The sequence below is a fragment of the Neovison vison genome, chromosome 2, assembly GCF_020171115.1.
Source record: "Neovison vison isolate M4711 chromosome 2, ASM_NN_V1, whole genome shotgun sequence".
In the NCBI taxonomy this organism is placed as follows: Eukaryota; Metazoa; Chordata; class Mammalia; order Carnivora; family Mustelidae; genus Neogale; species Neogale vison.
The window spans coordinates 1075847-1099522 of record NC_058092.1 but is presented as its reverse complement, the minus strand read 5'-3'; the positions used below and the strand labels follow the sequence as shown (position 1 = coordinate 1099522).

Here is a 23676-nt window from a genome sequence, read left to right as displayed (position 1 = left end):
CTCTTTTTTTAAAGATTTTATTTATTTATTTGACAGAGAGAGAGATTACAAGTAGGCAGAGAGGCAGGCAGAGAGAGAGAGGTGGAAGCAGGCTCCCTGCTGAGCAGAGAGCCCGATGCGGGCCTCGATCCCAGGACCCTGAGATCATGACCTGAGCCGAAGGCAGCGGCTTAACCCACTGAGCCACCCAGGCGCCCCCAAAGTGGCTCTTTATGTCCTTCCTTCCTCGATGCTTAAAATGCCAAGACCTTTTGCAAATCCAGAAAACACATCAAGAAAACAGAACGATTAAACTGCATTATTTGAGTAAAGAAAAACCAGCTTTAAGACAGAGGCGCAAAAATGCTTCAACCCCACGCTCTCGAAAAACGCCAAGGGGCACCTGGCCAGCTCTGAAAATGGAACAAGCAACTCTTGATCTCAGGGTTGTAAGTTCGAGCCCCATGCTGGGTGTAGATTTGCTTAAAAATAAAGTCTTAAATACAAAAAACCTGCCTACCCTGCTCTTCAACAAAGAGGAAGCTTGTGGAACTTAAGCACATGCGAGGGCACGAGATGGCCAGGAGGAGGGCAGGCAGAGGCCAAAGAGCTGCCGGGAAAGAGCCCCAGGCGCCACAAGGGAAAGCTCAGGGCAGGAAGAGGCCGGTCACCACAGGACGCGGATGAGAAGTTTCACGGGAGCGACGTCAGGGACCGGCGCCAGGTCCCCATGAGGAGCGGTCAGGCCGCAAGCGCGGAGAAAGCAGAGCTCGGAGACAAGGCAGAAGCAGGATTTTGGAGGAAACCAGCGTTAGCATCCCTGGGGTCGGGAGACAACTCACAGCCAGGAGCCACGACACAAGAACAGGGGACAGCCATTACAAAAGAAACAAAAACAAAACACATCTTAGAAATTACAAATGAAATCACAAAACCCAAAAGTGGACAAGGCAACAGCGTCTGGCAACAAATCCCAGGAAAGCCCTGGAAAACAACACAGAGATGGGGAATGAGAAGGACCGAGGCCGTGCCAGGCCCGGCCAGCCAGAAGCACCTCAGAGCGCAGCGCCCCAGGAACACCCACAGCTCAACCCCAAGCGGGGGCTAGCCTCCTGGTGACTAGGGCACACGGGGCCAGCACAGGACCCCACCGATGCCCAGGGCCAGGCCCTCTGCGCCCACCCTCCAGGCACTGGGAGCCAGAGGACAACAGAGAGGTGGGCCACGCACCCAGTCTGGCACTGGGGGGCCTCCGAGGTGGGCCACGGCCAGAGGCATTGCCGTGCCAAAGAGGAGGAAACAGGCAAGCAACTCCAGGGCCCAGGGCAGAGTGACAGCCCCGGGGTGGGGAAGACAGGGAGCAAGGTCAGGTATGGGACGCCAGATCTGGGGGAACACGGCCACACAGTCGTGAAGCAAGCACAAAGGACGGGGTCATCAAACATGAGCCCTGGACGACGAGGGCAGGCCCCGCAGCGGCAGGCACGGGCTGCGGGGGGCTAGCAGGGAGGCTGGACTGGGGAAGTGGCTCCGCAAGGGAGAGGATCACCAGTAACAACAGGAAGTCCCTGCCCGAGGCCAAGTGGAGAGGAGGACGCGGACGCCAGGTTTGCGCCGCTCACCGGTTAGCTGTGGACCTTGTCCACGGATTCCCTAGGTGGCCAACGAAAGGTGAAGACAGCACCCACCAGAGGGGGCACTGGCCTGCCCAGGGAGAGGGGCGCCGGCCCGCGGCGCTGTCACTCAACACGGCAGGCCATGCTGGGCAGCCCCACCGGCAGGAACAGGCATCTGGAGGAAGGAGGGCCGCTGCAGCGGGGTGGGGCACGCGGAAGTTCCCAGCCTGCTCCCACCCCCTGCCCACGGAGGCCACCCCGCGAGGCAGCAGTGACAGCTGGGCGTGCGCACAACACAGCCTGACAGTCCGTGGAGGAGTGTCCAAGACGTCCAGACTTAGGGCCGGGTACATTAAAATGAAAAGCAGCCAAATAAAGATCTAATGATCTTGAGCTTTCCGTCTGGTCCTTCCCGGGTGAGGCAGCACCACTGCAGGGCCACTAAAGGGACAGGGAGGAGCCAAGATGGCCCACGATGGGGCAGCCATCCCCCAAGGACCTGGGACAAAAGGAGATGCAGCGGGAGGGGCACTGCTGTGTCCTCGGCAAAGCAGGAAGGCTTCCTCCCTCAGCACAGACCCCTGCGATCCCTCCGTCACCAGGCGCACGGAGGCTCGTCTCGGGCAGAGGGGCCTAGCAGAGGACACGGCCCGTGTGCTGCAGTGAGAGGGACCGAGGACCAGCCTGCCACCGGCTCCGAGCACTCCCACCCACCGAGGCTACAGGCTGATCTGTACCCCAGGCCTTCCAGACTCCAGAGTTCTCTGGAGATGAACCAGCACGTACCCGAAGGACCCAGAGACTCAGTGGTCACCCTGGGCCCGCCTAGAGGCTACTGACAAACACAGCCTGGGTGTGCGAAACAAAGAACACACGGCACAGCTCAGGACCCCAAATGCGACGGGACCGCAGCCCCAGAGGGCATGCAAGGTGACCCCTGCCACCTCTGCCACGGCCAGGGTCTCACGGCAGCCCAAGGAAGGGTCTGGCTTTGCTCTCAGCACCTCAGCACCCTCTCGGGGCAGCAGGGTGACCTCCCTCAGCGAGGGGACGGCCACACCAACAGGACAACAGCCCTTGGTGCAGGGCGTGGGGGGCCTGGGATGACTCCTCAGTCAGAATAAAGCCTCAATGTGGACCAACAGGACAAACGCGACTCGCGAGTATGAAGAATCTAAAAAAACGGAGAACCTTCCCCAACGAGAAGCACTCTGGCCAGGACGTTTGCTCTGGTCCACAGTGTACACGGGCCACGGGCTCTAACCCTGGCCAAGGCCTCTGCTGACCAGTCCCCGCCCTCCACTCACCCTTACTGCCCCCTGGAAGCCGTGGGGCTCCTTCCCACCAAGGCACAGGCTCCCCAAGGCCGCAGCCCCCCACCTGAATGAAGGTCTCCGTGCAACACGCGACACAGTCGGACACGAGCGCGGGACGGCGAGGGAGCAGGGGCGGCAGCTGACAGCACCGGGTACGGGAACACACTGGGGGCCCGCCACCCCCCACGCCCCCCACCCGGGCCCCCGCAGGCAGTGTGCTGCCTCCGCAGCCTCCCAAGAAGGCCTGTCCCCCCTCTGCCTCCTGCAGCCGGAGTCAGGTGACCGGCACACGCACGCTCGGCGGCAACACGGCCTCAGCCGCAAAAGCGAGACCCCTGGCCGAGGCTGGAGCCTTGGGCCCTGAGTGCGTGTGGCCGAGTCCCACGTCAGGCTCCGCGCTCAGCAGGGAGTCTGCTACCGATTCTCCCTCCCCCTTCACCGCCTCCGTGGCTTGTGCTCTCCCAAATAAGACAAAAATTAAAAGAAAAGATGGAGATAAGGACAGTTTCAATGCTCTCGTTCCAATCCAAAACAACGGGATGAGCATCTGAAGGAGGCCACGGCCCCGCCCAGGCTTCCGTTCCCTCCTGACCCCACGCGCCACATGGGGCGCACCAGGGGCCGGGCCTCCGGGGACACGTCCCAGCACAGGGAGCGACCACAGGAGAGCACTCTGAGCGAGGAAGAGAGTGAGTGACCACATGCCACGGCCTTTCCGGGCACAGCTGACAGAGGCACAGACGCGGGGACGGGGGAAATGTCAACAGACACAACATCGCAGGCGGTCCCCAGAGCCGGGAGCCAGAGAAAACCGTGGAGCGGAAGCAAGTGGCTCAGTTTCTATAAATGACCTACGGCAAAGAGAGGCAGGAAAACGGCCAGCGTCCACCTGAGAGACACCCTCCGCATCTCCGTCTGCCCTGGGGTGACCCGGGTGCCCCGGCTGGGAGAAGGACATGCCCGCGGTGGGGACAGGGCTCTGTGCCTCTGGCCCACCCTGCGGATGCGGTTCCCTCAGGGCCTCGCCCCGAAGAACGCGCAAGCTGCCCGTCCTTCCCGAGGGTGACCGAGTCAGGGGGGTCTCAGGAAAAAGACCTCAGGAGGGACGGAGGCCCGGGGGTGGCCAAAAGAGGGACTATTTAGCCATCAGAACGATGGCCAGAACGGACCACAACGCTGTCGCAGACTGAATTAGAAAACACAGTGGGCAGTGACGGCCCGGCAGCAGGAAGGAGGGAGGGCAGGCGCTCCGGGAGAAGCGGACACAGGGTTCACGGGATCACGGTAACCGGGTCAGCGGGGGTAGGGCAAGGGCGTTGAACCCACTGGGAGAAAGTGCAGCAGCGCAGATGCAGAGGAGGTCTAAAGTCCTCCGCGGGTTACTGATTAACCGCGCAGGACCCAGGAGCGCCATCAACTTTCCCGGCTTGAGTCAAAGCAGGCCGCACGGGCGTCCAGCCGCTGCTGGGGGGACGCTGTGGCACCGCCAGGCTCGCATCGGAGATGCGGGAGCTGCATCTGACCAGGGGGCACGCCTGACCCCAGGTGTAGACGCCTAACCCACAGGCTGGCCCCATGCCTCCCAACGGACCCATGTCACCAAGGACCAAAGGCAGGGGAGGGGCCCCGAAGATAGGCAGCTTGGGGGCAGGGGTGTGTCCCGGTGGGTCCTGGGCAGATCGGGGCTACGGGCTGCTCCGTGGGGGTCATCCGGGGGTCACCCTGCTCTGCCAACACGAGGACGCCCTCATCTGCAGGACACGTACGCCCAAGACGCGCGCTCCCCGATCAGAGGGTGCGCCAACACCACTCGGTGTCCACGCCCGCGAACCTCGGTGGGTGCAGCTCTCGTGACTGCACTGGAGGCCTGAAGACTGTCCCGAACAAAATCCCAAGCCAAGGAGAAGCAGCTTCCAGACTCCTCTCGGCACCTCCTTCGGCTGCCCGCACCTGGAGGACGCAGGCAAACACATGAGGGCCAGAAAGGGGTATGAGGCACCCTGGGGACAGCGCACGCGGCAGGAGCCACAGCTAGGCCATGGGCTGTGCGGGACTATGAGCTCGGCCCTGGAGTCCACTCAGCGGCGACCATGTGACACCGAGCTCTCAAAATCCCCAATTTCAGGCACTGTACCAAACCCTGGTCATAAAAACCAGTATCAAATTCCAGCTCAACGCTCCAGTACAACGATCCAGGAATCCGACGTGCGTGTGGACCTGGACCAACAGCAGCAGGAGGACGGACGGAAGCGCTCTCGGTCCAGCCAGGCCAGTGGAGCACGGAGCCAAGACCCTGAGACCCTAGCCCGCAGCCAGGGTTCCCGACAGCCAGAGACGTCCGCTCCAGGAGCCCCTTCTCACAGCTCCTCACCGACAGGAGCAGGACAGGCCACCGTGGCTCCCACAGCTGGTTCTCACTCATTGCCTTGTTAACAGTTTCTGAGAAACCTCGCTTTTCCAGATAAAAACTGCTGGGAGGGGGGGGGCCCTGGGTGGCTCAGTGGGTAAAAGCCTCTGCCTTTGGCTCAGGTCATGATCTCAGGGTCCTGGATCGAGTCCCGCATCGGGCTCTCTCCTCATCGGGCTCTCTCCTCAGCGGGGAGCCTGCTTCCTCCTCTCTCTCTGCCTGCCTCTCTGCCTGCTTATGATCTCTCTCTGTCAAATAAATAAATAAAATCTTTAAAAAAAAAAAAAACCAACTACTCTGGGGTCGGGGGCACCGGCTGGCGCAAGTCAGTAGAGCATGTGATTCTCGATCTTGGGACATGAGTTCAAGTCCTGTGTGGGGCGTGGAGCCCATTTAAGAAAACAAAAATCACTCTGGGGTCAATTTTACCTGGTTCAGATCATGGCTGTGGATGAAGTCACCACTGCTGACTGAATTACCAAAAGCCCTGTTTGAAGAATTAAAAAAGGCCACCCCACTGGAAAACACATCCTGGGGCGTCTGGCGTGGCTCAGTCGGTGAAGCATCTGGCTTCGGCTCAGGTTATGGTCTTGGGTCCTGGGATCGAGCCCCAAGTCAGGCTCCCTGCTCAGCGGGGAGTCTGCTTCTCCCTCTGCCCCTACCCCTGCTCACGCTCTGGCTCTCCGACAAATAAAATCTTTGGAAGAAAGGAAGGAAGGAAGACACCTCCTACCAGCCTCGCTCTGAAACAGACCTCTGGCCCTCCCTCCAGCCAGAAGTCGTCCGAAGAGCAAACCCGGTACGAGCCCACCACCAGGCGCCGCTTAGGGCACATGTGTGCGCCGCCCTCAATCGCGCCGAGCCCAGGAGCCTGGGATGTCCTCAGCCTGGACAGCTTCGAAGACAGGGATGGCTCCCGGCAGCCCAGCGGGTGACGCAGGGACCGTGTGGACTCGATCACACAGAGACCCGGGTCAGACACTCCGTCACCTGTCTCACAGGGGACACCACACTGTGGAAGTCCAGGGGGGAGCACAGCCTGCAGGGGGTCACCGACAACGGACCGCACGGGCCCCAGGACACGGGCACAGGGAGCCTCCGCACCTGGCACGCCCCGTGCTGTCTGCTCACAGCACCTGCTGTCGCCCCCCCGACCGGCGGCCTCCTGCCAGCTGCCCTGGCTCGGGAAGAAGCGGAAGGTGCAGAACTTCGTAGCACAGCGCCCTCGTCACCCACTACAAGAGGGTACGCTGAGGCCCAGAGAGGTGGTGTGACCAGAGTGAGGACAAGACCTGGGCCCAGGCTCTCTGTCTCTCTCCGAACTTCTAGAAACTCCTACTTGTCCAAAAATACCAAAAAAGCTTCAATGACTCCTGCTTGCAGAGAAAGTGAGGTAAGGAGGGCAGGGAGGTTAACATCAGACTCAGGGACAGCAGCCCGCCTCCCGGAGAGCAGCCTCAGAGAGATCTCCCAACTCCCATTTTTCTTTACCCCAAATACGAAGGGCCACCCCCCTCCCCACGTAGGTCAGAGCCCGGCTTTCCTTCTGACCAGCCCTCGGGGGGCGGGGGGGAGCTGGTATTTGCAAACCAAACATCAAGGATCCTCCCCCTCCCAGAGTGCCCTACCCTCCTTAACACAGGGACAGAGCTGTCACCTGGACCAGGACCATCAGGTCCCTCAGCTCCATGCCTGCTCCTGTCGCGGGAGGCCAACACGGGCCATCTGGGAACCAAGTAACAGGAATGGCTGCTGGCAGCTGAGTCACTGGCTCGGTGAGCGCAGCCCCAGGGATGGGGACACAGACAGTGGGGGCCCCACGTGTCTAGCCTGGACAACCCCCAGGCCCCTGGAGCCACCCCAGGACCTCCAGGCCAACACCCTAAGAGGCCGTGGGCCAGGCCTTCTGGGGCTTGGGAGAAGGGCCGCGGCCACCCCTTCAGCCTCACAGCCTTGGTCACGTACACACACTCGCCTCCCCACGAGGGGCCAGAACACAGTGGCATGTGGCCCACGTGAAGGACCAGTGTCCCCCAGGCCACCCGTCACCCCCAGCCCCCTGGAACCAACAGAAGCAAACTAATGCAAACCATGGCCCAGAACAGGCCGGGCCCTCAGAGTCCGCACAAGAGGGCCGTGAGCCGCGCAGACGACCGCCAGCCTCACGGGAAAGGACGTTCACAGGCGGAGAGCAAGCAAAGTAGCTGACGGTCCCGGGCACGCGCTTCCCAAGCCGCCGACTTTTCTAAAGCTGCAGGGGACCTGGCCACAGAGCTTGGCCACAGCGTTTAGCCACAGAGCCAGCACACTCCCCACGCCCGCCCTGTGCACTCAGGTACCCCCCTCCCTTCATCCTGCCGCCTAAGGGCAGCCCCACGGTCCCTTCCTCCTGCTCGCTGGGCGAAGTCAGGGCTAGGCCATCGGGCTCTTAGCTGTCCCCAAGCTGTTGTCTCCTCACACGGAGTCCCTTATGCCACCCACACGCGGTGAGGAGACTAAAAGAAAGGCAGATCTTTGTTAAGAAGCATCACTTTCAGTGAATCCGTTCCTTTTTTTTTTTTTTTTTTAAAGATTTCAACTATTTATTTGAGAGAGAGAGCGCGCGCGCGCACGTGCTCAGGCAGGAGGACTGCAGAGGGAGAGGGAGAAGCAGGCTCCCCGCTGAGCAGGGAGCAGAAACTGGGCTCAATCCCAGGACCCTGAAATGGTGACCTGAGCCAAAGGCAGACACTCAACCGAATGAGCCACCCAGGCGTCCCAGTGAATCCATTTCTGTCTTCAAGAATTTCTCCAGATATGCGGGGCGCCTGGGTGGCTCAGTGGGTTGAGTGTCTGCCTTCGGCTCAGGTCATGATCTCAGGGTCCTGGGATTGAGCCCCGCGTCGGGCTCTCTGCTCGGCAGGGAGCCTGCTTCCCCCTCTCTCTCTGCCTGCCTCTCTGCCTACTTGTGATTTCTGTCTGTCAAATAAATAAATAAAAACTTAAAAAAAAAAGAGAGAGAGAAGACAGGGGCACCTGGCTGGCTTAGTCGGTTGATCATTTGCCTTTGGCTCAGGTCACAATCCCAGGCTCCTGGGATCGAGTCCTGCATCTGGTTCTCTGCTCAGCAAGGAGTCTGCTTCAGATTCTCTCTCTCCCTCTCCCCCTGCCCCTCTCCCTACTCGTGAGTGCACATGTGCTCTCTGTAAAAATAAATGAAAGAAGAGAAAGAGGAAGAAGAAGGAAGCAGCAGGAGGAGAAGGGGGAAGGGAGGAAACGTGTGCGCCCAGCCCACCCAGCCGCCCCTCAGAGCCTGCAGCCCCCTCGCTGCCCTCTCCCATCCCCAGGCCACGGCCCAGCCTTCTATCCCAAGCTTGGCCCTGTCCAGGCAAACACGCGCACAGGCCATAGCTCTCGTGCAGGCCTCTGCAAAAGGCAAAGGTAGCTCTCAGCCCAGTGGGCAGTGGGGCCGCCAGCCCACCAGCCTGACCCTGCGGCCCTAAGCAGGTTCCCTCTCCCGGCTGGGCACAGGCCAGGCACACAGTAGATGCTCCATAAGAAAAGGACACGTGCTCCCGCCATGAGACTTGCTCCCCCAATGACACAGCCCCTCACCCCGACAGGCCACAGCCACCTCTGCCCTGGGCATGAGCCCCTGTCCAGGTGCAACAGAGCTCCTGTGGCACCAGGCTCTCCTGCAAAGAAGGGGGGGGTCTCTAGGGGCACCTGGGTGAGCATCCGACTCTCGGTCTCAGCTCAGGGCTGGATCTCAGGTCCCTCACTAGGCTCCATGCTGGGTGTGGAGAACCCACTTAAGAAAAGATGTGTCCCCAGCCCAGAGATGGCCCTGCCTCAGCCGCACGAACAGAGGGCTGGCCGAGCCCACTACGTGCAGCGGACAGGACACCGCACGCCACTCGCCACAGCGTGACGGGACTAACGCGGAGAACACGGACACGGCTCCTCCAGGCCAACACACAGCCCGACTCGGAACAGGACAAAGGACCTGAACAGACATTTCCCCCAAAACAACATCCATGTGGCCGACAGCATACAAGACCCGCACCAGCACCCGGCGTCTGGGCAACGCCCAGCAGCAGGACCGGCAGAGGCCACCCGACGCTCAGCAGGACAGCCCCTTCTCGAAAACACCGAAGATACCCTCACGAGTGTCCTCAGCAAGGACGCGCGGAAACGGAGACCCTCGGGCACCGTGGGCGAGAGCGGAAGGGCGCGGCCGCCGCGGGAAACAGGCCGGCGGCTCCTGGGACGAGGGCAGCGGTTCCCGGACGCAGCAGTGGTTTCTCCGCAGGGTCTGCGCCCCGGGGCAGGAAGCGGGTCTCAGAAGCGCGTCTGCAAGCCTGCGTTCAAGGCCGCGCTCTCCTTAAGAGCTAAAACACGGAAGCCGCCGCAGCGCTCCTCCCCGTGGGAGCGAGAAACCGACGGCTCGCGTGTGCCGGAGCCGCGGCCAACGGGGACGCCCTTTGCAGAGACACACCAGAAACAGGAGCGCAAACCCTACAGGGCACCACTCACTGGAGGTCCCTACGGCAGTCCCAGTCCGGGACAGAAAGGAGAAGGGTGGACGGCTGGGGGCAGGGGAGGGGGCGCGAGTGTTTCGCGGGAACAGACTCTCGGTTGGGAAGATGGAAAAATCCTAGAAACGGATGGGAAACATGACATACAACATGACATACGACAATGTGGACGTCCTCACGTCCCTGAACTGTGCATCAGAAACGGTAAAGAGGGACGTCTGGGTGGTTTGCTCGGTGGAGCGTGCGACTCTTGATCTCGGGCTGTAAGTTCAAGCCCCATGTGGGGTGCAGAGCTTACTTGAAAAAAATGGCTAAGATAGCAAGTTTTGTGATATATATAACACAAATACACAAGGCAAATTACAGAAATTCTGAAAATCACACAACAGCCAAAGCCACTAGAAAAAAGTTAAACAATGAGATTTTTACCTTCCAAACAGAGAAAGATATTCTGAATGACAGGAACCAAAGGTCGTGAAGGGTTAGGAAAATGAGCACCTACTTAACTCTGTGGGAATGTGCGAGAAAGAATTCGGGAACAGGTAAATTCAAGAACTCTTGAGGGGCCCCTGGGGGGCTCAGTGTGTTGATCGTCTGCCTCCAGCTCAGGTCATGATCCCAGGGTGTCGAGATCGAGCCCCGCATCGGGCTCCCTGCTTGGTGGGGAGCCTGCTTCTCCCTCCCCCACTCCCTCTGCTTGTGCTCCTTCTCTCGCGGTCTCTGTCAAACAAATAAATAAAAATCTTTAAAAAGAACCCCGGAAAAGGCCCTCCACCTTCCCAGCGCCTGAGCAGGGAAACCGTCAGACCACATACCAGCGCCACCCCAGCAGGGATTACGAGGCAGAACAGACAGACGTGTGGACGCTGTGCGTGCCCTCTTCGATCCGCCGAGCCTCCTATGAGAAACCCGCCCCCACCTGACCTCACGTGTGCCCAAGGAGATGCACTCAGAGTGAGAGCGGACCACGCTCTCACCCTGTCCCGAGAGCCACCACGGGACAGAGGACCTGCCCTCCCTGCAGGGGCTGGCCCGCCGGCGGAGCCACGTCAGGAAACCGTTCCATGGGATTCAGGCACCCGACTCGGTCCTCTCGCCCCGAGCCCCTGCTCCAGACACGCGCACACACGCGGGCCAACAACCAGCGGCAGCTGTTATCCACGGCCACCCAAGTGGGAAGCCAGAAGGCCACCAACACAAGAATCGGGGCAGGCCACAGAGCAACGAGGCGGCCCACGGGAGTGACCAGAGCACCAGGTGAGAGAGGTGAGCAGGACGGATGGGGCCGTTCCAGGTACACGGGGACACAGGTCCAGACGTGGGAGGACACAGGGGAGGACGTCCCCGGGGAAACTCGGGCACAGTGCAGGGATCCCCCTGGCCGGGGGCGGGAACAAAGCGGCTGATGGCCAGCAGGCACCTGCCCTGCTTGCTCGCCCCGGGGCTGCACGAGGCTTCTGGGAAGCATCAGAGGCAGGACACTCCCCAAAGCGTCACCTGGAGCCACGCACAGCGCCCCAGGTGTTACTTCCAGAACCCTCCATGGCACGAGGACTTTGAACCGCCCGCTGTACACGCGCGAGGCCAAGCGCACACACGCAGGCGTGCGTACACAGAAGGCGCATCGCCCACAGGCAAGGTGGCCCTGGGTTGTGTGGAGCAACCAAGGAAGAGCCAACTCGGACAGAGAGAGCGGAAGCCGGACGCGGGCGGGCGTTCTCGTGACCTCAGACCCCGCTGGCACCGGGCTCACGGCCTTCTGCGACACTGGGTATGTCAGATACTGAAATGCCAGCCTGTGAAGGAAGATGCTGGGATTGGCTTTAGGAGAGAACGACAGCCCGCCGCACACGCGGGCAGGGGGCAGTCGGAAGAAACCAGCAACTGAGACGCGCGAACCCGTCTCCCGATCTCCGCGCCAGCTGGAGAGTACCGAGCGCACAGCACCTTTTCCTACATCCGCAGACACGTCCTGATGACGGGGCAAGAAGCTCCCCGCTGGCCCTGAGTCGGGGGTGGGCGGGGACGGGAACTCCTGCCGCCAAGGCTGGGAGACGCAGGGAGGGGTCCAGGTCATTCCTCCCGGCTTCTGGTCCGCACGGCCGGCCGCGCTCCGGCAACTAGGGCAGGGGCGCCGCATGGCCGCCGAGCTTCTGCACCCGCCTCGCCCGGCCCTTGGCCCCCACACCCGCCGACGGGGCCACACTGGCTGAGGTTCGGGGGCCACGGCGACAGCAGGCCGTGCTGTGCGTCAGCCTGGCTAGGTCTCAGCCCCCAAGGATCACAGAGAGAACGGAGACCCAGCGTTTGTCACAGAGACGGAGAGATCTACCAAAGGAATCACAGTTCACATGTGAATGTTGAAAGAAACGAAATAGAAGGCCTCTGTGCACAAGAGACATCAAGCCCAACCAGGCAGGGAAATCTAGGGGTTCACGGAACACCACAGAGGACCCCTCAGTAACCCGAGACCATCTCAACAGCACTGACGGGGGTGTGAAGCAATTCTCCCATAAACAGGAGGAGATCCCAACACAAACCCAAGGGACACGTGCGCGGACTCCCCACCCCGCCGCAGGCAAGGAACATGGGCCAGCCCTGGCTGAGCCCACAAGGTGCACGCCACACTCTAGTTTGGAAGATCGGGGGCGAGGGTGATGCAGGAGGCCAGGAAGAAGCTCCAAAGTTCGGAACTCCCCAGGGCCTTGGGCAGGCGTCAGAGACCAACGGGGGTGTGCGCTGTGGCCCACGCCAGGACCCGGGGTGTACACTGTGGCCCACGCCAGGACCCAGGACCCAGGCCCATCACGGCACAGGTCATCAGGGCCGAGCCGGTCCTCTGCGGTCCCCAAGGTCAGGAGCCTTCCTGACCTCCATTCCAGGACCAGGCCCAGGCCCCGGCCCTGGGTGATGCCATGGGCTCCTGGACCCGAGTAAGGAGCTCGCGACCGCAGCAGGCCCCACACACGGGGAAACGCGGGACACGCTGTCACTCACCGAGCCGCACCGAGGCAACGCAGCGGCTGACCTTGTTCTTACAGCTTCAAGAGCTCCCTAAACTGAGACAAAATCGACTAAGGTCAGGCAGGCTGGGCGACACTTACTACACACAAGAATGTTTAAAAAAAAAAAAAAATCACAGTTTTGATAGTTCTGCAAAAAAAACTTAGCAAATTTACAACAAAACTGTCAAGTAATTAAGGCAAGGCACTTCACACATGAACTTAAACTGCTAATTAAAATCCCCTCGCTTAATTGACTACATTTGCATATCATTCAACTTGGGAGCACAATTTTTTTAATGGTTTGGGCAACACAGTTGTAACGCCAGGAAGCAGGAGGCAGCAGGTAAGGCGGAGCCAGCAGTACCCACGGCAGCCACGCGGCCACACCGGGAGCGGCCGCCCAGACTATACCCGAGCCGCGGGGTCACCCATGCCAACGGGACCAGCCAGCCCCGGGCAGCTCCCGATGCAGCTCCTGCTCTTGCTGCGGTCCAGGGCCCCCCACCCAGGGGGAGAGGAGGAGACTTGCTCACTGTGGCCAGGGCTGAGGACAGCACCTCCCTGTTGCCCAGCGCTTCTGCCTCAACCACCCCCCCCACCCGGAGGGGAACACCCAGCAGATTCCAGAACCACATGTGGGACGCACGCACCTGTCCCTTCCTCCAGGGAGAGGGTTGGTTCCCAGCTTCGCCAGCAGCACTCCTGACTGCCCCCTTCCTCCCTGGCTCCTCCACATGCTCACCAAGCACCAGCCCTGCCATTCGAGAAACATACAGCTCCCTGTGCCAAGGGGCCCAACCAGCGCTGGGGCTCAGGGGAGGGCAGACGCCGAGCTCAGCACGACACACGGAACTCGGCTGGCCAGGGCGGCTTTGGGATCCGGACCGGGCACCATGAGGCCCAGGCAGATGAGAGGCCGTGGGTGTTCCAAACGGGGGTTGCTGTGTGACCCTTAGCGCAGAGCCCAAGTAGGCGGCAGACCAGCGTGCACGCCCCCCACGGCTGGACCACACGGGTCTGCAGAGACGACAGGCATTTCTGGTCCCAACGGTTTCCACGCAGCACCGAGGGGCTCTGAACAGAGAAGGTCTGGCAATTAGAAGCTTGTGTCCATAGGGATGGGCGGACAGCCCGAGCGGTGCCCAAACCACCACGCCCCATGCAAGGAGGGAGCACCACCACGGGTACCACGAGACCCACGGACGCCACACGCAGAAGCAGTGACAACAGCAAACTCCAGGTCTGAGTACGCAGAGACAGAAGATCGGATGTGAAAACGGAGCTTCTCGAGGTGGGAAAGGGGGCACGGCCTGGTGCCAGCCAGCCTACCCCCACTACCGGCCCCGAGAAGCCTCACCTCCCAGTCAGTCAGGCACCGTGGGGCTGGGATCACAAAGAGAACACTCAGCTGACAGCAGACAGACGTGGCCAGGGCATGAGAAGCTGGCTCTGCTCCAAAGGGAAGGCAGACCCGGCCCACCATCACAGGGACTCACAGGTCATCCAGACACCCCCAGCCTCAGACCCAGGCAGCCCGCCAGCCCCGCTGGGGCCAGGTCCCTGCAGGCTGCTGGTGATGGACGTGGCTGCGCTTCCCCCAGAATGTGGGGCCGGGGCAGCACTGGGGTCCCTTCCTGCTCATGAAGCAGGACAGACCTTGCCCTCCTCCCCCACCCTGCTGCACAGCCCACTGGGAAGAGCGGGGTGCAAAGGAGAACATGCCACCAGGCCTAGGCTCCGGGCAGGTCCCCAGGCATGAAGTCACAACCAACCGGTTCCTATGATGATGTAGGCGGTTCCTGTGGGACAGAGGAGCTACCTGAAACCGGTCAGAAGACCCCAAGCCACAGCCACCACCCACACCCCCATGCCTGATGTGCTCCCAGGACGCTCAGCCCCATTCCTTCCCATCCGCCTGTCCCGCAGGCTCAGCCCCAGGGGCTGGGATGCGCAGCTGAGCCGCCGTCACGTGACTGTCAGCCCACCTGCCACCTCGCATGTGGCCTCAGGGGCAGAGCTAGGAGGAGAAGGGCCACCCCGGAGCTCCACCAGCACCCTGGGCCCTTAGACCCCCCACAACCCAGCTCACCCTCGGGACAGGATGAGCCCCTGGCTGGGGCTTCCCTGCAGCCACACAGCAGCCCTACAGCCAGCCCTCCTGCCACCCCCCCGCAGTGCTGTTCCTCCACACCAAGCAACACAGGGGTCCCACGGGAAGCCTGTTCTCAACAAGACACGTTTCTTTTCAAAGTAGCCTGCTCCTATCCCGGCGGAAGCCACATCGGGGCAGGCACCACGGCCAGGCCAGTGCACTTCCAGAGCTGACAATACCTTCATCCCACAGCAGAAGCCAAGCATCTGGGTTCAAATAAGGTTTCAAGCACCCCCCACGGGTCTAAGCAAGCCACCTTCTTCAAGCCACGCCACACAACCAGGACGAGGGGCACCTCAGGGACATCAGTCTGCCCGAGAGAGTTCCTACACCTCGCCTTCTCCAGCTAAGAGCAGAGCTGCCCAAAAGCCCCCAACAAGCAGTGATTTCATGCCTCTGTGAGTCATTCCAGGAGTATTCGTTCTGGGGACCCAGCGGTGACCAGCCTGCGCCCTCCATGAGGCTGACAACACGACCACAAACACACAGATCCCAGACCCACCGCAACAAGGGCAGCCCGGAGAACCAAGCCCGGCAGCCAGACCACAGCAGGCTGCGAGGCCCGGAGCCGCACAGAGACTTCCTGAATCACCACCTAGAGCTGAAAACCACCAAGTCGATGCGCCCTTTGATTCCTTCTGAGTCAAACAGTTACCGCAGATAAAACACAAACGCCGCATACACGACGACCTCCCGTTTCCCAGGCTCCCGCCAAGACCCCTCTGGAAGCCTATCTGTTTCACCAGCACACAAGACACGAGGATCCCCACAGGGACAAGACTGTCCAGCAAACACCAGAGCAGCACGCAGGCCACACGCTGCAGAGAACGGCACCACGGTCACCGGCAGGCCCACCCGCGGCCACGGTCACCGGCAGGCCCACCCGCGGCCACGGTCACCCGCAGGCCCACCCGCGGCCACGGTCACCCGCAGGCCCACCCGCGGCCACGGTCACCGGCAGCCCACCCGCGGCCACGGTCACCCGCAGGCCCACCCGCGGCCACGGTCACCGGCAGGCCCACCCGCGGCCGGGGGCTCGCTCCCCCCACCGGCCACCCCGGTCCTCCTTCCGGCGCCGCCCTCACGCCGCCCTCACGCCCAAGCCCGGGTCCTCCTTCCTAAGTAAGGACACAAGAGCAGCGGCGAGTCCCGGAAGTAGAGGACCTTCCCCTCGCCCCCCAAACCACTCCCAAGCTCTGACTGGGAAGACCACCCCACCTCGCTGAGCGCCTCCAGCGATGCTGCCGGCAGAGGCAGGAGGGTGTCCGGGCCGGCCTCTAGAACCGTGCCCCCGGCCCATGAAGAACAGCGTAAGAGCTACAGCTGACCCCACCGCCAGCCCTGGGGACAGGCTAGAGGTTTCCCGGGCAGGACCTGAGCTTGCCTGGACACGCCACACCTGGTCCCCTGGGGGAGCGAGCAGCCTCTGAGACGTGGGGCGGGGTGGGGAACTGTGCTGTGCTCGCACACGCAACCGGGGACCATGTACGGGGCCCCCCAAGGGCCTCCCACGCCTCTTCATCCCTCGGATAACCCGACGCTACCCGAAACCTGCTTTGGACCAAGCGAGGCCGTGCGGGGAGGAGCCACCGCCACACACAGCCCCACACCCCCAGGAAACGCCTTCCTGTCCCTTCTTAGCAACTCCGATCTGCCCCCCACATCTGAGATGGTCGATAAACAGAAAACGGGGAGCAATGGGCATGGTCCCCAGGCCACACCCAGGCTGCAGCCCCATGCCCCAGCCCCGGCCACTTGGCCTGTTTCCCCTTTTCCCCAGGGACAGCAAACCAGGAGGGCGAGGGCCTGACCAAGAATGGAGGCCTTCTCCCACCGCGGCTCTCACCGACCTGAAGGAAATAATTCAGCCTCTATGTTTTGACTCAAAACAAAGAAACTTTTTAAAAACATTTCAGTTGAAACTTGCATAATTCTTCCAGTGGAGAAATCCTCCCCGACTTTCGCAATCCTTAGAAAGAGACACATTATTGCTGCTTGTGGAACACTCTCCGGGCCACAAAGAGTCCGGCCGCCAGCCTCGGCCACCGCCCGCGGTCACCGCCCGCCAGACAGCTGGGGCTGCCCCGGAAGCACCGCCTCCCCCCCCAGGTCCCCGCAGCCAGGGCTGTGGGGCGGGGCTCGGTCACACTCCCCCAGACTTCCTCCTGCTCCCGGCCTGTCTGCCCTGGCCCGACATCTCAGACACACATTGCACAAACCGGCTGCCGAAGGCTGAGAAACCGAGACGCCCGGAGTCCGTGACCCTACTCCCAAGGCTCCGTGCTGCCTGGGGGACCCCAGTGAGGTAGCAGGAACAGACAAAGGTCACCCAATGACCCTGCTGCCCCAGGCCAGCTGCCGCCCTGGGAAAACTCCAGAGACTAGGGACCCGGTCCAGCTCCAGAAACGGGTCCTGGAAACAGTAGGGTGGCCAACAGAGGAGCAGGCAGACAGACGGACAGGCAGCCCACGCCTGGAGGACCGTCCAGACACGGCTCTGCACACACAGACGGCCGAGGCAGCTGGCCGGCCCTCCCCCACTCTCACACAGCCCACGGCGGGGCACAGGGAGAAAGCAGAGGCCTCGTCCACGCTGCCGTGGCCCCCATGGGAGACGACTCCCAACCTTCACTCTGGGGCCTCCATCCGGGTGACCAGACCAACTTGCAGACCCCATCCTTCTGCATGGCAGGGGGAGGGGCAAGGGGAGGAGCCAAAGCCCATCCAGGGTTACCCCTGAGATCGATCAGAGCATCACCTGAGATGGCTCCCCACGTCCTCAGCCAAGTGTCTGGAGGCAGAAAATCACCACGGAACCCCACAAAAGCCTACAGCAAAACAAGGGGACAAAGGGGCAACTGACCCTCTGAATCTCTGCCCACACAACAGACGGCATCAGGGTAAAGCACGGTCCCCCCAGGAAAGAGGGGGTCCCAGATGATGCACACGGGTCAGAGTCTGCTCCAGCCTGAAGGAACGTTCTTGACAGCTTTGCTTCCCAAGAGCACTCCAGCGTGAAGGAGCGAACCACGCCTCCCTAGGGGAGGGTCCACGGGCTGGAACCCCCTTCCCGGCCGGTGCACTTAAAAGCTGCAGTCACTCTCCAACGGGGCCACGGGACGCCAGGCCACCAGCGCTGCTGGCCGGGCCTCTACTTTCAGGAAACACCGCCCTGTGACCAGGGTCAAGTCTCAGGTGACACGAAGAAGACTTCGCACGTGAGGAATTCAGACAAATCCAGTCACCGGCACTCACGCCACCGCGGGGCCCTGGAGCACAACGACCCACGCGACAAGCCCCTCCAAGAACTCGGGTGTCCGGAAGGCAGGGGCTCGAGAAACACACCCAGGCCCGGCTCTCCGACCCGAGAAGCGGGACACCAGTTCCAAGGAGCCCGTTTCTGGAGCCCAAGCACAGCTCTGCGGTCGGCCCGATGGGGAAGCCTCTGGTGGCCCCGCAAGGAGCCAGGCCCCACGCAGCGGCCAAGCTGGCGGCAACGATGTGCGCCTCTGACAGCAACCGGCCTGATTTAGCCCAAATACCGTGAGCAACAAGCCGGAGGGGCAGGGACAGAGCCAAGGGGGCAGAGGAGCGGAGAAGTCTCCGAGTCCCCACCTCCTCGCCACATGTCCCCCAGCAACAAAATGACGCATCCCCACCCCAACCTGACAGCGGACACCTGCACGCCCTGGGCGAACACGCCACGCCGTCACGCCGCTGACTACGGCCCCCCATTTCACACGCGAGGACACGGACACACACACAGGTCAAGCCGCTGGCGCGAGGTCATGCAGCCAGCAGAGGCACGATGAGGCTACCGGAGCAGCCCCACGGGGTTCCACAGCTGGACTGGCCCACTGCGGGACGCCGAGGACAGCAACTTGTGGGGAAGCGGCTCAGAGGTGGCTCCCCGGCACCCCAGAGGCCCCTCCCGGCCCCGGCGGAGGTGGAGCGCGGTCCGAGTCTCCAGCTGGCAGGAGCCCCGGGCGGCACTTCAGCCCCACAGCCTGGAACACACTCCAGCTCCCGTGGCCTCCACAGAACCCAAGGCCCCAGGGGAACCGTGTCCCCTACAAAGAGAATTCCAGCACATTCTTTGTTCCCTGCTGTCCTCATCCTTGGTGAGTCAAAAATATTAAACTAACCTACCCAACAACTGAAAAAATTCCAAAACCGATTCCACAAAGAAGCTGTCAAAGGCGGGGAGAAGGCACAATCAGAGACGGACAGGGCTTTGGGGGGGGTGCAGTGGGGTGGGGTGGGGGGGTCTTCCCAAGCAGCTCCTCCCAGCGCACGTGGGCTCTGGGCAGCTGGGGGTCCCTCCCACCCTGAGCTCCACCCGCCTGACTCGGGGCCCTCGGCGCGCACACAGACGAGCACGTGGCTGCGCCAGCACATTTAAAGAGGACGACGCACCCCATGACTCCCAACTGCGTGGTCACAGAGCCAAGGCAGCAGGCAGAGCCCCGAGCACAGGCCGAGCAGAGAGGCTGGCAAGCAGGGCGTCCGCGGGGTGGCAGAGCCAGCAGCAGAGCCCCCCAGCGCTCCAGGAAGCCCAGCGCCGGGAGCCTGGTCCGGCTCACCAGCTCCAGGACAGTGGGCTGGCACTGTGGCCTGGGGACCCCACCCACTCAGGCTAAGCAGCTCTTCCTCTCCGTGGGGAAATTCCTGTTTCCTCCACGAAGGAGCTTCAGGGCAGCTTCAGGGAAAGCACGGAAGAAGAAAGGCCGCCCTGAGCAGCTCCCGGGAAGGCCGGCGCACACACCGGCACCGGCCTCCGCTCCCTGGGCCGCGGGGCACGGTCCCACGGCTCCCCACGCAGGGCCCGGGCCTGGCGCTCAAGCTGCGCCTTCCCTGAGCCGGGGACGGCCGCGCCCAGAACCACAGCGCCCGGGGCCGCGGCTGTGACAAAGGGCCGGCCCCTGGGAGCCGGAGAGACCACACCACACAGCCCTCGCGCCCCCCGACTCAGACACCGACACGGACACAGCCTGCCAGACAAGGGTCCCTGCCACGGCGCGGCCACGGGCGGCAGTGTGAGGGCCCCCAGGCCGCAGTGGCCGCGGAAGGTCCGGCACCCCAAACGGAAAAGCCCGCGGTTCACGGAGGGTGCCCGTCCCGCCACCCATCACCAAGTCATCCGAAATCAAACGCCTGGGCCTTTCCTGCCAGCATCCCCCTGCTCAGACACCCCCCCCACCCGCCCGGCCCAACCCCGCCCCACAGTCTGCGGCCAGCGGCCACCTGGGCGGCGCCAGAGCTGCGGGCAGGAGCGTCGCGGGAGGCCTGGGCACGCGCACGCGGCGGCCCCTCCGAGCACAGGCAACAGGCCCCTCCATCCCCAGCCCCCTCTCTGCTCACCGAGACGCTGACACTCCGCTGGAGGGGCGCCCGGAGAAAACCGGGCGGGAGCATCTATTCACAGATTTAGAAAAAAAAAGTTTGATGCAGTAGCTGAATTAATTAGGCCTCCTCAGAATAGCTGAGCCGATGCAGCGTTCTGTGTGTGCGATTTAATAAGCCTGGGGGCTTAGAAGAAAAGTTACAAACGCTTGGGGAGGGCAGGACATCAGGAAGACTCGGCGAGGACCGCCAGTGAGGGGTCTCGGCGTCCTGTGGCCCGGGAGCTACCCAGCCAGCTCCCCAGCCAGGTCACAGGTCCTCCGCCCGGCAAACAACAGAGCCCGGGCCAGTGGCCCTCCCCAGGCCCGCAGCGTCTCAGAGACAGGGGGACACGGAAACGGGCGTGTCCAAAACAAACCGCAGGCCAGAAGCTACTCCTACTCAGGGCCCCAGGTGCCCGCTGACCAGGCCTCAAGCCCAGGGCCAAGCAGCCCCAGCCCCCACATGGCAGGGCGGGGGACGGCTCTGGGACTCCCACCGAGGCAGGCCCGCGGAAACACAGCTGCCCCCGCCGAGTCTCGGCCCCCGCCACCGTGGCCTGGACACCTGGCCTCGTTTCTGTCTCCCAAGACTTCAAGGCGCAAACAGGCCCCATCGGGCCCAGTTCTGTCTGCTGAGGACCAGCGGCAGGCACCCCTCTGCCTGCGAGCGGGGGCTGGGAGGCCTCGGTCTGCACGCCCCCTCACAGCCCCCGAGGAAGGCCTAGGCCTGGGGCTGCAGCCTGGGCCCAGCCCGGATCTAACTTCCCAGAACTTGGAGCAAGAGCGCTCGAGCGCGGCAGCCTGCCCTTCCCAGCCCACCAGGGCAGCGGCTGCGGCCTCGGGAAGGCTTCTCCACCCAGCAGGCCAAACCCCAGACCACCGAGAACCCCCCCACGCCAAGCCAGCTGGCTCGTCACGGGGTCGAGCCGGAGGACCTTCCCGCACGACCGTTGACGGGGATGCCGATGCTACCCTGAATTTCTTCAAAATAAACCCAAATGCTGAGAAAATCTCCAAGTTGCACAGACCGAGTCCCCGGCCCAGGAGGGCCCCCCAGCTTCCAGGCCCTGGGACCCAGCGCCCCAGCGTCCTCCCACGCCCAGAGCCGGCAGGGACACTCACCCGGGGCACCCGCCGCTTGTACTTGTTGCCATAGTCAAACTTCTCCTTCACGTCGTCCAGGCAGCGGCCAAGGCGCGCCTGCTCCTCCTTGCCCGTGTAGTCCTGGCTCAGCAGGATGTAGGCCCGCCAGTTGGCCGAGTCGAAGCCCCAGTGGCAGGTCCGGTTCTCCAGCGCCTTGTGCGAGTGCACCACGAACTTGTGCGGGGGGTACATGAGGCGGCAGTCGAGGCACTGGATGCAGGCGGCGCTGGGGCTGCTGTAGAGCTCGGGCACCAGCAGCCCCTTGCACTTGCCGAAGCATTCGTGGTACACGCGCACGCTGCGCTCGCTGAGCTCCAGGCCCAGCGCCAGGCTGGCGGCCAGCTCCTTCTTGCAGGGCGGCGGGTAGGCGCCACCGTACAGCAGCGCGTTGCACAGGCGCTCGGCGTCCGTCTTGGTGATGAGCCCGCACGAGGGCGCCGAGAAGGGCAGGATGCCCATGACTTTGAGGATCTCCAGCTGGTCCGCCGTGCAGCGCGAGCAATAGATGTGCAGCTCGTCGCACACCGAGTTGATCTGCTGCAGCGAGAAGTCGCGCAGCACCGAGTTGAGGATCTGCGGCAGGCACAGGCGCTTCTCGCCGCCCACCACGAAGCACGAGATGGTCTCGCCCTCCAGCACGGTCTCGCAGCGCTCGGTGGAACGGTCGGACGGCATGAAGAAGGGCCCGGGGAGCACCGGCGGCGGCGGCTGGATGGCTGGCAGGTGCAGCACGGGCGGCGGCTCGGCGGCCGCGGGCACCGGCGCCGGCACCGCAGCCGCGCTGGCCTCCTTGGCGCTCTCCTTCTTGTAGGCCTCCTGCGCCCAGCGCGCCGAGAAGGCGGCCGGGCCGCCCAGCGAGCTCATAGAGCTCAGGTGGAACTGCTCCAGCGTCTTCTGCAGCCCCGGGTGCGGCTGGAAGCCGCCGCGGCCCCCCGCCGCCGCCTCCATGGTGCGCTCCGGCTCCCCGGGCCGCTCCCGCTCCCGCGCACCCGGGCCCCCGCGGCCCCCGCCGCCGCCCCGCGCGCCCCGGCGGCGCCCCCGGCCCCGGCCCCGGCCGCCCCCCGCCGCCGGCTCCCGCCCCGATCACCGCCGCGGCCTCGGCCTCGCCCGGGGGCGCGAAGGGGTAGGCGGGCGGGGCGAACGGGTCCCGCCGCTGGAGCCCGCCGGCACCCGGGCCCGGCGCCACATCCACGCGCCCCGCGCCGCGCCCGCCGCCGCCGCCCGGGCCCCCCGCGCGCCCCCCGCGCGCCCCCCGGGCCCTAGGCGCGGGGCATGCCCCTGCGCGCGCCGCCAACGCCAACGCCAACGCTCGCGGGCCCGGGGCTCGCGGGGGGCGCGCGGGCAGGTGCCGGCGCCGCGAGGCGCGAATCGCCGCGGCGGTCGAGGCCGAGGGGCCCGGGAGGAGCGGGGGCGCGGGCGCGGGGCCCGCCGGGCCGTCCTCGCGCGGCGCGCCGCCGCCGCCCCGCTCCTCCCACCGCGCGGCGCCCGCCCGGCTCGTCCCGGCGGCGCTGCCCGGCCGCGTCGCGCCCGCCGCCGGCCGCCCCGGCCCGGCCCGCGCCCCACCCGCCGCCCGCGCCCCGGCTCCGCGGCCCGCCCGCCCGCCTGCGCGCGCGCGGCTTCCGGGGCGGCGGGAGCGCCTGTGCCGGCGGCCCTCAGAGCGCGGCGGCGGCGGCGGCGGCGGAGGCGCGGGGCTCGGCGCACATCCTCCCGGCGGCTCGCTCCGGCTCGGACTGAGCGCCGAGCGCTGAGCTCACGCCGCCGCCCCGCCCCGCGCCGCCCCGCCCCGCGCCGCCGCCCCGCCCCTCGCGCCGTCTGGAGCCGCGCGTCCGCCTCAGCCGAGCGCCGGCCAGGAATGCGACCGCCTCCCGGCCTGGCTCTTCCAGGAACGCGCGCTCCCCCCGCGCCGCCACCACCCAGCCCGGGGCTCGGGCCCGCTCGGCCGCACTCGGGCCCGTCCGCCAGGGACTCGGCTACGCTCGGCCGAGACTCGGCTCCGCTCGGCCCCGCCCGCCCCGGACTCGGCCCCGCTCGATCCCGCTCGGCCCCGCTCGGCCCCGCTCGGCCCCGCTCGGCCCCGCTCGGCCCCGCTCGGCCCCGCTCGGCCCCGCTCGGCCCCGCCCGCCGGAAGGGCGCTCGGCGGGGGCAGCGGCGGCGCCC

The 23676-nt window shown here is 64.1% G+C and overlaps 1 protein-coding gene across 3 annotated transcripts in view; it reads right to left on the bottom strand.

The window, feature by feature from the left end:
- SKI (SKI proto-oncogene) overlaps nucleotides 1-22480 on the bottom strand; it is a 63805-nt gene extending 41325 nt beyond the window's left edge. For all 3 annotated transcript variants that reach the window (XM_044236955.1, XM_044236957.1, XM_044236956.1), the window contains exon 1: nucleotides 21499-22480. In XM_044236955.1, the coding sequence (XP_044092890.1) occupies nucleotides 21499-22467 (969 nt within the window). In that variant the 5' untranslated portion in view covers nucleotides 22468-22480. The remainder of the gene's footprint in view (nucleotides 1-21498) is intronic.
- Between the last annotated feature and the right edge of the window lie 1196 nt (nucleotides 22481-23676).